Source organism: Micropterus dolomieu, linkage group LG04, assembly GCF_021292245.1.
Source record: "Micropterus dolomieu isolate WLL.071019.BEF.003 ecotype Adirondacks linkage group LG04, ASM2129224v1, whole genome shotgun sequence".
Taxonomy (NCBI): Eukaryota; Metazoa; Chordata; class Actinopteri; order Centrarchiformes; family Centrarchidae; genus Micropterus; species Micropterus dolomieu.
In genome coordinates, this window is record NC_060153.1 from 3193352 (window position 1) to 3206182 (window position 12831).

Below are 12831 nucleotides of genomic sequence, written 5' to 3' on the forward strand. Positions count from 1 at the left end.
GCAAATACAAAATCTAAGGAGTGTCCTGGTATTTCTGGATAATGCAGACACTTAACTGTCAACTTCTCATTTAAACTGCTGGATTATCCAGAGTAACCATCCAGTATCCATGGACACAATTTCTGAAAGATATGTAGCTGATGAGTTACTAAATACAATTTTTGCCAATTTTTAATTACAACAATCAAAAGATCTGTTCAATCGGAAGAGCCAAGTAGAGTGTACATTTACTACTCCACTGTCTTAATGTCCACGGATATAATAAGATCTATATATGAAGGTGTCCTCATTGTTTGCAGTGAACATGATCCATTTTCCCCGTTTTTATGATAGTTTTTAGTTCTTTGTTGACTTTTTGAAGGAATGCAATAGAGCTACAGGTCATTTCTTATTCCTACAATACCTGTTATCAAACCTAGTTGCAATATATGGTTGTCCCTTCAGGATCCCATAACATAAATTTAAAAACATTTAATGTTGTTAGTGCTACAAAAAAAAAAAACAACTGAATGATCTCTGAGCATTGTACCTCAAGAAGTAAGCTTCTGACAATTGCTACTTGATAACAGTGTGATGTCAATTAAAAAATAATCAAACAAGCAGAAATCCTAATGTGGCGTTCTGTGAAATGACTATGCTATGATGAATGCAGAGCGGTTGCTTACCTGCTCAGCAACCACTCATTCATCACAGCATGCTCATTTCATGCCCTAAAGGCAATGATGACCATGGATGAATCTAGGTGGAGGTTACACTTCAGTAGGTTTTCCTGTATGGGTAAAATTTGAGGATGACTAGCTAGCTAGCTGCAGCAAAGATCTCCTGATAGAAAGTCTCTTAAATAACAACAGGGAGGTCACCAGGTTCCTGGTAGAAAGTAGTCATAAGCCAACTGGAGCCTGAAAGCTCAGGATAGAGGTAAGGAGTAGTAGTAAATGTGCAACAGCATCCACTACAGTGTTTCCCCTACCATTGTTTTGAGCATTTGGGTGTTTATGGATAAGCAAGAGTAAGCGGACGTTGTGCCTAGAAAACATGAAGGCAAAGGTCTGCAGAGCAGCAGCATCATACATGGAAGACTGAGCAGAATGGTCTCTCTCCTCTACCTTCTAAGCTAAACACCTTTTCAACATGGAAACAAGTACAATGATTAAAATTCCCCCTGGAACAAATGGAACATGTAATAAGTCATCCTATTAATCAGACAGGTTGGTCAAGTTGAACCATCTCACCCTGAAGTGTTAGAGTGACCTTTCTTGTGTCTTTGGGCTGGTAATTGGACACCCAGTTGCATGTTGTAGTTGTTGCCAATGAACAGACGGATTTTCTCCGTTTTATTACTTAAATATTTATCTGCATAATAAGTTAAAGATGTATTTCATAAGGTCAAGCAATTATTGATTACGGCTTTAAAAAGGTTGTAATGGAAAAACTTCCATGAGTATTCTAAAACTTTTCTAGCAGTTTTTCTCCTTTGAAAGTCTTGAAACAAAAGCAAAAAGTACTTACATGTTCAATTAAATGTACTTCATCATAACTTTCATTTCTCTAAAATTGCATCTTACACTGAGCAGGCTGAAGGGAAATGAAGCCCTCTTTTCTGACTTCTTGAATAATTTCACTGATTTACTGGATAAAAACCGAGTGGCACCAGCATCTCTCTTCTGCTCAAGAGTCAGGAGGCTGTTACCAACTTTATTCAGAAACCTCATGACTTCTTCCTACCAGTGCGGGTGGGTTTCATCTCTCTCTCTTTTTTTTTTTAAGAGACGCAACACCGTTTTTCATCACCAATATCATCATCATCAATCTGAGCTTAACTGTTGGGGGAAAAAACATCTACAGTATGCAACAAGCATTACTTATTTAAGGATTTGGCTGTTTTCAACTTCAGCTTTACACTATTTGGAACAATACTGTGCGTTTCCCACATATAGACTTTATTTGGGCAGGCTGCCCAGGTATATTAACGGCCACCAATACGACAGCAACAGCACAGCTTAAGAAAACAAGGCAACAAGCATGCCATACTAAAGACAAAATATGATTAGCTTTTTCATCTAGTACTAAAATCTGAAAATGATGTCTAAACATTAATGTAGCTGACTATTATGAAATTGGGCATGCCCATGTAAAACAGAGACTACATTGATGCAATCTCTTGCAATGGCAACAATTATCTCTGTCTAGACACTAGCATGACAGCAAGAGCCAAACGTACAGCAGTGTTAAGTCTACCATTATTGCTGCTACGGTCTACAATGCAAGAAATAAAATCTGATAAAAACAAGACGTTGTCATTGTCAGTTAAATTTACTGTACTTGTTGAAGCCATGATGGAGATGACATTTGCTTCCAAGTGCTAATAAACATAAATTCTCACTAGAAAGAAAACAGATAAGACCGAACAAACAAGGAGGAGAACAGAATAGCTCTTTTAGCCTACTGATCTATCGTCATGGTTTTAGCCAACTAACCAATAATTTGTCAAGTTTATGTTTTGCTCCTCTCTGTCACCAAATGACAATTGGTAACACACAGAACCTATTCAAAAAGGCTCTACACTTAATATTCTGAACAACCAAGTAGGCGGTGGAGAAAAATCTGGTCCACAGGACGTAATAGGTTTACATGTCTGTCATCGTCAATAATGAATGTTTAGAATAAATAGAGAATCCACAGTTCTGAAAATAAAAGATCAAAGCTTTGCTGTTCTGCTCCTTCCTATACATAAGCCTTCTGCTTTCAAAGATGTACCCAAAAATACTTTTAATTTATGTTTTACGGCCCTTTAGTTTACTGGAAGTGCAATTTTGTTTGAGACCATGTAGCCTAAATCGTTGTAGTCAGAAATGGGAAACTGAGATAAATATAGTAAATTTGTAATTAAAATGACTAATATATTTTACAAAATGATGAGATTAAGTTGCTGGCATTGAAATCATGATGGTAACAACACTGACATCTATTTATCCATCTAGCTATCCAACCATCCATCCATGCCATGACCACTGTCGTTTTCAGAGGGCACCATAAACACAGCAAGTGTGAGCCCTATGAAATGAGTTTTAATTTTTGCCAGATTCAATTTTACTTTCCCCCCAATTCTGTTTTCTATTTAAAATTTTCTGAATTCTGTGTTTTAAAATTTAAGCACATTTTGTCATCAGAAAGAGTGTACAATCATGTGGTAGATGAATAAACTGTATACAAAAAGAAAATATTACAAGTTGAATCAATATCAATGAATGAATTCAATTCACAATAAATGCATTGCTGCAATATATGTACTGTCCCTATCAAATACTGCTGGGAGGGATGACTTCCTGTTATTTCTCACAATATAAGAGCTGTTTATACTTGAAGCGTGCCGTCATTTAGTTACTTTTCGTGAACCGACCAATCACAGCCTGGAGTAGGCGGGACATTAAAAAAGGCACTACAACGCACTTTCGAAATGTTGAACTCATTGTTCTGTATGCATGGTTTTTATTATTGTCAAGTTAGTACTCTGCATAAACAAATTAGACTAACCACCTTGTAGAGCATTTTTTTTGTAACAACAACAACCCACAAAATGTAACTGTTTTGTCCAACTGGAATTAATATTAGGCTACTAATAGTAAGCTATAGTAGCCTATACCGTTATCTGAAATTATAATAAATACACAAACATTAGCACTTGAAATTATGGCAGATTTTGTGTAAAGTGAAATACACATGCTTATTCTCTCTCACTCTCTCTGTTTACAGATGGCTGAAAAAGTTGCACCTTCCAGCAGCAAATATTTATTGATGTGAAATTGTTTACATGTTCACTTTTTGAGAAAGAATTCTATTTTATTAACATAATACATTTAGGAAAAGGTTTTATAGCCCACAGACATACCAGCTTTCAATATCGGCCTGTTCTAAGTGTAGTTTATACAGTAAAGAGGTCTACTATTCAAATCATTCTCAAAATCTAAATATCGGCTCATAAATTGGCTCTTTTTCACTATAATATCGGCATCGGCCCCCAAAAACCCATATCGGTCAGGCTCTACTTAAAATACAGCTATATGAAAATCTAACTTTCTCAGGAGTGCCTCCTGACAGATTACTGGTGGGAATGATTGAGCTTGAGTCTATGAAAAGGCAGTCTCACTGGTAATCTGATCTGGTTGACAGTCACACTAGTCAGACAGGGTAGAAATGATGGGTTAGGCCACAAAAATCTGACATGCAAGTTGATATAATGAAAAATCCCATTGTCAATTTATTGAAGCATTCAATTCTGTAAGTCATTCACGCCTACTCATTTAGCCATTCATTTCTCCTTTCAAGTGCTTTTCCATTCAGTCACTCATCTCTTCACTCGGTCTGATGTAGAGGTCTCTTGCTGTGCATTAGACCATGGAGGAGTCATAAGAATTAACGCCTAAGAACTGATCCATAGACTGCACAACCTTGAAACCTGTGCAGACACACACACACACACACACACACACACACACACACACTCCTACGCACACTCGGTTGTCAATTGCCTTAAAAGTGGTGGTCATGCTTGAAAACACATGGATTTCATTCACCCCACGGCTAAATGGAACCAACACGCTTGCCCACACACGTTTCATTAAAGTGCCCTGGTAGGCTTACTTTGGCACGGTATGAGTCAGGGGAGTTAGAGGACCTGACTGAAATGAAACACACACACACACACACACACACACACACACACACGCGCCAATCTAAAAGGTTAAGGGATCACGTATAACAGAGGGAGTTAGTTAAGTAACTTTGCAAGATCAAAGATGGATGCACACAGTCATGCATGTGTGTTTGTGTGAGTGAGTAATGCTACAGTGGCCACCAACCAGGATTTATTTAATTTCAGCCAGTTTCAGCCATTCCCAGCACTCGGGAAGGTCTACATTTCTTTTAATGATATCTCCCCTCCCCACACTGCTCTGTCAATTTTAATCCCTTCAACCAATAAAGGAGGACTTTGAATCAGCCAGAGGTTCTACAACTTCCATTGGACAGTGCAGGAATCACACCTGGGTCCAATTGTGCTTGAAAAACTGTCAGAGATGGGAAGTGTTTGTATAAATCAATCTGAAATGTCATACGGGCAAGGCTGCTGCCATTGGGGTTATTAAATTGGTTCCTTTGTGCCAGACGAGTAAATTCATCACAGAAAACAGTTGGAGGGAAGTCTCGGTGCCTACCTGTAGGTTGTGTCTCTCCAGTCTCATCTCCAGAATGTTGTTCTGCTCCTCCAGACGCTGCCGCTCTGCCTCTAAATCTTCAATTTTCTGTCTGAAAAATGTATGCACACACCAACTTACTTGTTTATCAATATCTACCAAGAATAATAACAACTGTGCACATTGTAACTCAATAGTTTAATCCTAGAGATACCGCTCTGCTCACAGATAAGGCATGTGAGGTCTGGCTGAGTTAATCCACCCTCTGTATATGCATAAATCTTTCATGTCCCTGGTTTTGAATTGGTCTTTGCAACAGGGTGTGTGTGCTAACTACCTCAGTATGCTGACCTCTTCTTTGCTTAGTACAGAATCGCTGTCAGTAGCAGAGGCCTGCTGCTTCTTCAGAGACTCCAACTCCAGCTCCACCTGGGACGGACAGAGAAATAAATGGGCCTGGTGCACTAACATCAGACCACCTTTGGTGTGTGTCTGGCAGAAACCTTTTGGCTGCAGATAAATCCTGAGGACTCTATTCCAGTGTGCTGCTATCTTTTCGAGACAGACATCAGATTTATCCTTTATACACCATTAGTCCACAGACTCATTTTTCTTTCTACAATGTCCCAATCTTTTTCTCCTTAATACTTGTGTTTAGTCTGTCTGTGTCTTAGTTAGTTTCTCTCTGATATCGTTCCCCTCTCTGCAATTATCCCTCATTTCCATTTACACACCCATTTTTCTCTTTTTTTGACAGCATCTGTCTGTGTCTCAGCTCATCCTCACTTCCAGCCTTTCCAAGACGGATTAGTAATTACTGCTATACCAGACAGGTGGATTTCACGCGTCAATACTCATTGCCATGGCTATGTTGATGTTTCCTCAGCAACAAGGAGCCATGAAAGAAGAAAGATATTATAGAACAAGTTAAGACACAAAAGACAGAGCCACAGAGACTGTAAGAGAGTTCAGATCACACCTGCCAACTCTAACCTTTATTCCAATTTAAACCGTAGGGCCGAACGATTAATCATTTTCAAATCGAAACTGCAATTTGAAAGAACACAATTAGCTAATCGTGAAGACGGCGATTAATATGTAGGTTAATTATACAACGCATCTGACAGTCATGCAGAATTCATTCCGTTGTCATCCTTGTGTGACAGACTTGTTAACCAATCACAAGCGCCATCTGTTTCAGTCCTACTCACCAATCAGAGCGGGCACAGGGTGTGTACATTTTACAACAACAAACGAAACTGGAGGAAAACGTGGGATGATGGCGTCAGGTGAGCATATACAGGCAGGCGTTGTTGTCGTCCGGTGTCACCTCACACTGAAGTGTTTCAGCAGCGGAGTGTTTAGCCCTCTGTTGTTAATTTCTCATTTTGTGTGCTTCAACTACAGATAATAGCTCTCTGTGAGCCGGTTTTGTGCTGCTCTCCACAGGATACATATCCCACATGGAGCATTTCAGAATAAGAGTGTTTTGCCTGCCTGATTTTGCTGACTTGTTCAGATTTTGTTGATTTGTTCAGTTGCCCTTGCTCTCTGTGATTGCATGGCTAGGTAGGCTACATAGTTAAATTGTTTCTTTTTTTGTCTGTTTTAACTGTATTTATTGTTGATATACGATAGGGAGTCTGCACAGGGTATTTTATTTTGAAAATAGACCGGATTCTCTCTGCCATTCTGTGACTTCCTGCCCGGTTCTCTGTGCTGCTTGATGCGGCTTCCATCAAAAATAGAGTGGCAGTGAATATAACTTTATAAATATAACTTTAGCTAAACTAAAAAAATAAATTAAAAATCGAATCGAGATTGCAATATCCGGCAGAAAAATTGCAATTAGATGTTTTTCTCCAAATCGTTCAGCCCTACTTTTCTGTAAGTTCCAAACACCCCGATTAAGACAAATACATACAGCAAATTAAACAGATGAAATGGCCCATTTAATCTGGCAAAATTCATAGATTACATAGATACCTTTTTAGTGCAACCTAACAACAAATCACTTCAAGTAATAAAGCAAAAAAGAGGTTCCTATATAGGGCTGCACCTACATTATTTATTATAACAATGATTTTTTTATTATTATTGTCACTATTCCTAGTCACAGCTGTGTTATGATATTATTAATTATAATAACAATATTATTAAAAAGTATATTATTATTATAATTACTACTACTACTACTACTACACCACTGTTCGTCTGTTCACCTGATCAGAAACACACTGGACCGCAAATTCAAAAGGATTGCTGTGACACACAAAATTAACTTACATTTAAAGTTTTGATTTATTTCATCACTGGAATTATATGCAGTAAAATAGTCAGTGGCAAATATATTTTTGCATCAGTGTGAGGCAAGAGAAATAACTAAAACGACATCTATAACAATAGTTTAAGCCATTTTCTCACTAATGCATGGCCATTAAAGTAAACAGAAAATATTTGAAACTGCAAAACATTAGTTTGACACATGGTATAAAGTTACGTTACCATAACAGCAGTTGTGCAGAAATTACTTTGAACATGGGGGCAATGAAGAAATATTTAGAAAATCAATGTTAAGTGACTTCTACTAACAGAAACATGTTATAGTATCCTAATATATCATGCTTGTCTTGACAAAGCACTCCTGGATGATTTCGCTTTAAGCCTACATGACTTCAGCTTTCGTTTAAAAGACTCCCAAACTTTAGACTAGCTGTAGTCGTAGGTGAGTTTTTTCAGCTGCAGCTTGTTCTCTGGGGGAATCCCTGCTTGGACCGGGCGCACTTGCTACGCATGTTATACAAATCCACGTATTTCTGTAACCGATTTCGTCGATGAGATGCCCCAGCACAATTCCTATATTAGTAGTACCTGTCAATTAGTGCCACTTCAGTCAGGATATAAAAAGGTGGGAGACGTTACTCAACACAAGAAAACCACTGTACCTGAACCGTAAACATAAATCCGGCTGCTAAATATGAGTGTTGCTTTAAGAAGGACTACAGAACCAACTTCATTGTTTGGCACACTGGAAAAAAAATGGTGTTAGTCACCACGTCAGTTACAGAGGCATTAGGGCAAAGTGTTTTCCATTTCAACTCTGCATCCTTGTCTCTTGTTTTTCTGTTTTGGTGGGGTACAAATACAAATTATTTAGACAGCCATGTTCAACAATGTAAAAAACAATGTGTTTTGACTGTATGTCACATAAAAAATAAACGATACCAATAACATGCATGTGTGTACATGTATACTTACTGTTTGCAGCTGCAGTTTCAGAGTCCCGGTCTCTTCCTGTGCTTTGGTTAGCTGAGCCTGAATTGAAGGACAGAACAAAGAAAAAAGTTACAGATAAAAAATACAAAAACTGAAAAATGACTTTCTGTTCTTATCCTACAGATATGCAGTATTAACAGAAACAGAGCACGTGAGCGGAGAAGAAGAAGGAGCAGTCATATATTATGCAAAGTGTGCAGTTCACTCAGTTTTGTTACAGTGAGCCATCTCCATTTTGTTGCCAGTTCAGTTCAGTGCAGATATCTGTCAATTTATCCACTAAGCACAAACAATAAACTTGGCTACATAGAAGCTAAAACAGGATACTATAAGTGCAAGTATGGTACTTCTGTATGTGCACACACACACACACACACACACACCTCTATCTCTACATTATGGTTCTGTGTCTTCTGCAGCACGTCCTCTGCCTCCCTGAGTCGTTTGCTGAGTTGAGGAGAGTACTCAGTGGGCGCCAGCTCGCTATCATAGGACTCTAGAATGGCACGCATTCCATCACGTTCCTGTAACACACATAACACATTAACATCATCCTGCTGTATACTTAACACATTTCCATGTAGCCAACGAAGAAGAAAGGCATAACATTACATATTTTTGTGCAATCGGATATGTAATGTGTGTGTGCATGAGACTGAATAAATTGAGAATATCAAAGCTCCTTGATTGTTTTCTGATTTGCGCATGATTGGTGTATTAATATGACAAGCAAATGCCTTTGTAAATGAGGAACAAAGTATGAGGCAAATGCACCTTTCTCATCTAAGCTGTGACAAGAGAAGCTTAGGGTTATGGTCGTGCTCATTTGCATTTCCCCTCATAGAATAATCAAATCAAAGACAAATGTCGACAAAAGGATAAAGAACAAACCAGAGTCATGACAGAGAAATATCTATGCAAATGAAGCATATAATTTTATGCTCCCTCATCTCTCTTATCTGAGAATTTAAAAATTCTAATTATTTTTTCCCTCTATAATTCTGCAATGAAAGACATATCCTCACTGTACTCTGTCCAGTAAATCAAAACACCAAGGAGTTGCTTCTCTTAAAGAAGGGAGGATAAAAACATTCTTAAGTCAACGTCTTCTCAAATGTCACTCAGACTGACACGCTGTCTCCAAATAGCTTACAAGTCTCTGTCAGAGCGTGTCTGTATGCTTGATGTTTTGAGTGCGCATGTTTATACTCACACATAAAAACATGCATATTTTTGGTATGGTTCCCCAGAAACACAAACAAAAATGTATAGAAAGAGAAGTAAGCCATCTATAGGACCTATTAGAAATTAAAGATATGCAGCATGAGCCCTTTAATTGCCTCTAAATCATTACACTTTCTAACCCAATGGTCCATTTCTGTCTAGTCATGTAGACATTTACTGTGTATGTGTCAAAAAATGTATTTCATGCAGGAACAGTCATCCTCTACTTTTCAATATATGTTCAATTGACCCAGGATGTTTGAAGAGAAAGGAAAAGTACATTCTGCAGTCCGCTAAACTGCTGCCAGTGGACAAAACTGATCAATTTGAAATAATTATTAGTAATAAGTAATAAGAATATTAGTATTATTTATCAATGCTGTCAATGAGTCAATGTAACATATCTTACGAATCAGCAATGTTATCAGCCACTGCTTAAGTATTTGTGACACTAGAAACCATTACCATTTAGTAATAAATGTTAATTATCAAAAAACTGAAACATCTGAAAATGTTACCTGCTACAACATTGTAGCTTGCAACAGTAATGAATGATTACTACATTCTATTTATGTCTTACATAGTAAATATGTACTGGTTGCCAAGCAACATGATGAGTGAGAACAATGTCATCTGTTTAAAAACTGGCAAACAGCCTGTTTATCAATGCAAATTCACTGTCAGTCAAGACTATTAAAATTATGCGTCTCCTCCCCTCCCTTTACTGCGATGGTCCGCTCCGCATTATAAAGCAAAGCAGGCGGCATTTTGTGGCAATCAGGCTTTTAATGAACATCTCATGAACAGCCAGGCTGCTTAAGACCTTCCTTGAATTTTGAGGGTCACTGAAAGCTCAAGTCTATTATTACCGAGGCTAATTTAGAGAAGCATAGGCTATTCAGGTTGAAGTCAGGTAATAAATACCAGCAGTAAATACCATGTTGATTAGTAGGCAGTGCTGTCTTTCTTGCATGTAAAATTCTATGAATATTGGGCTACAATTGCCCTGTCAGATTAGCTCATAGGCTAGTATTTGAAAACAAACCATGATTACCCTAATCAGATTCAGCCTGTGATTAGCCAGATCAAAACCAACATAATCCATTTAAAGATGACTGTGTATGGTTCATTTAAAAACACTATGATATCATCCTTAATTCAACTTTATTTGTTTTGGCACCGAAGCGGCATCATTTGTCATGCAACATTACACAATTGCCTAATGCATCCTGTAAGAAAACTTGAAAAGGAAGGAAGAAGAAGACGACAACAGAAGGAAAGACTGAACAGAAGTAAATACAAAAAGGTACAAACACATTTAGAGGTCAGTGTGTATGCGTTTGCTGCCAATCCTAACCAGCAGGCCCTTTGGCTATTTATGGTCCATTAACGTGTAATGAAATTCACTCAATCTTAATCAAAAATCTGTCGGCTCTTCTCTGATAAAAACTCATTTTAAGAAACACACAAACAAACAGGGAGCAGGAGGACAGAGTGATAAAACTATCATTACTGTTTTCATCATCTATTTTTTTTAAAAATTGCCTTTATGTCAACTGTTTTATCTAGTGCGTGAAAATGTGACTGCGCCTCTAATGGGTCAGCGAGTCTGTCCCCAAAAAGTATATGAGAAACAAAACATCAGATTGTCGTCCTCTCCACTTCCTTAACAACTGCTGTCAAGGTACAGCTGAGTAAGGCACTTAATGATCATTGACTTGTAAGCCAGTATGGGTACAGTCCTTCCCACAGGTGGAAGGGGGAAATTGAGATCTGTATATCTTCAAGCTCAATGATTAGCTTTAAGGGCCCGTGTCCACCAAAGCATTTTTTACCAGCTGAAAACGCCAGCTGCTGTTCTGAAAACGCCTAGCAGGGAGCGCTAGGGTGCGCTCTGGAGGCGCAGCAGGGGGTGTTTCGAGTCGCTGTGGTTGCTATGATACATTTACCTGGAGGTGAGGTGCTGTAGTAGTAGGCTACCTAATTTCACTGAATGTAAAAATGTCAACACAAAGTACGTAGGCCTACTTGCTCTGGCCCTTGCTCTGCATGAAGAGAAGGCTGAAACATGTAGAGCGAGGGAAGGGACTCGCCATTCGTGGGTTCATGAGATTTTGCGGGCGAGGAAATGTGTTTCGTTCAAAAGCTGAGATGGCTCGGTGTGGTGTTTGTCCTACCCTCCCTGTACTGTGACAGGACAGCTGTGTAAAAAGTGACAGTGACGAGCGCTGCATTATCCCCAATGTTTAACATTTTTCAACTCTCGGCAACTTGGAGAAAAAAAAAAAAATAGACGCTCAGCGCCTCATCGCACTGCTGCCGTTTTGAGCATGTTGTAAAAACGCGGCGCTCCCATTGCAATTAATTGGAAAAAAAAATAGACACTGGCCTCAGTAAAAAACACTTTGGTGGACACAGGCCTTAAGATTACATTACATTAATTCATTTAGCTGACGCTTTTATCTAAAGCGACTTTACAATTGCTATACATGTCAGAGGTCGCACACACCAAAGGCAATCATCTTATCTATGCGCCATCACCACCCAGATGGATATATACAGTGGGGGAAATAAGTATTTGACCCCTTGCTGATTTTGCAGGTTTGCCCACTTACAAAGAATGCAACGATCTATAATTTTAATCATATGTACATTCTAACAGTGAAAGACAGAATCCCAAAGAAAATTCCAGAAAATCACATCATATGAATTTATAAAAATTGATAACCATCTGATGAGGAAAAACAAGTATATGACCCCCTACCAAACAACAAGTATTCTGGCTCCTACAAGCCAGTTAGTCTTTCTTTAAGACACAGCCCCAATCCCAACCAATTATCTACATCAAATACACCTGCCTCACCTCGTTACCTGTATAAAAGACACCTGTCAACACCCAAACAACCAGCATCCAACATCACCACCATGGGCAAGACCAAAGAGCTTTCTACGGACATCAGGGACAAGATTGTTGATCTGCACAAGGCTGGGATGGGCTACAAGAGAATCGGAAAGCAACTTGGAGAGAAAAGATCAACTGTCGGTGCAGTTATCAGGAAATGGAAGAAGCACCACACCACCGCCAACCTCCCTCGGTCTGGGCCTCCACACAAGATCTCGCCTCGTGGGGTGTCCCTGA

General features: G+C 38.7%; 1 protein-coding gene across 3 annotated transcripts in view; it reads right to left on the bottom strand.

Moving 5' to 3' along the window:
- Nucleotides 1–12831, bottom strand: part of mad1l1 (mitotic arrest deficient 1 like 1) — a 96952-nt gene that overhangs the window by 67295 nt on the left and 16826 nt on the right. For all 3 annotated transcript variants that reach the window (XR_006824699.1, XM_046046491.1, XM_046046490.1), the window contains exons 12-15: nt 8852–8992; nt 8451–8507; nt 5530–5621; nt 5214–5304 (exon numbers count right to left, since the gene is read on the bottom strand). Coding sequence is in view for 2 of the 3 variants with exons in the window: in XM_046046491.1 (XP_045902447.1) it covers nt 5214–5304; nt 5530–5621; nt 8451–8507; nt 8852–8992 (381 nt within the window). In the remaining variant the exon portion in view is untranslated. The remainder of the gene's footprint in view (nt 1–5213; nt 5305–5529; nt 5622–8450; nt 8508–8851; nt 8993–12831) is intronic.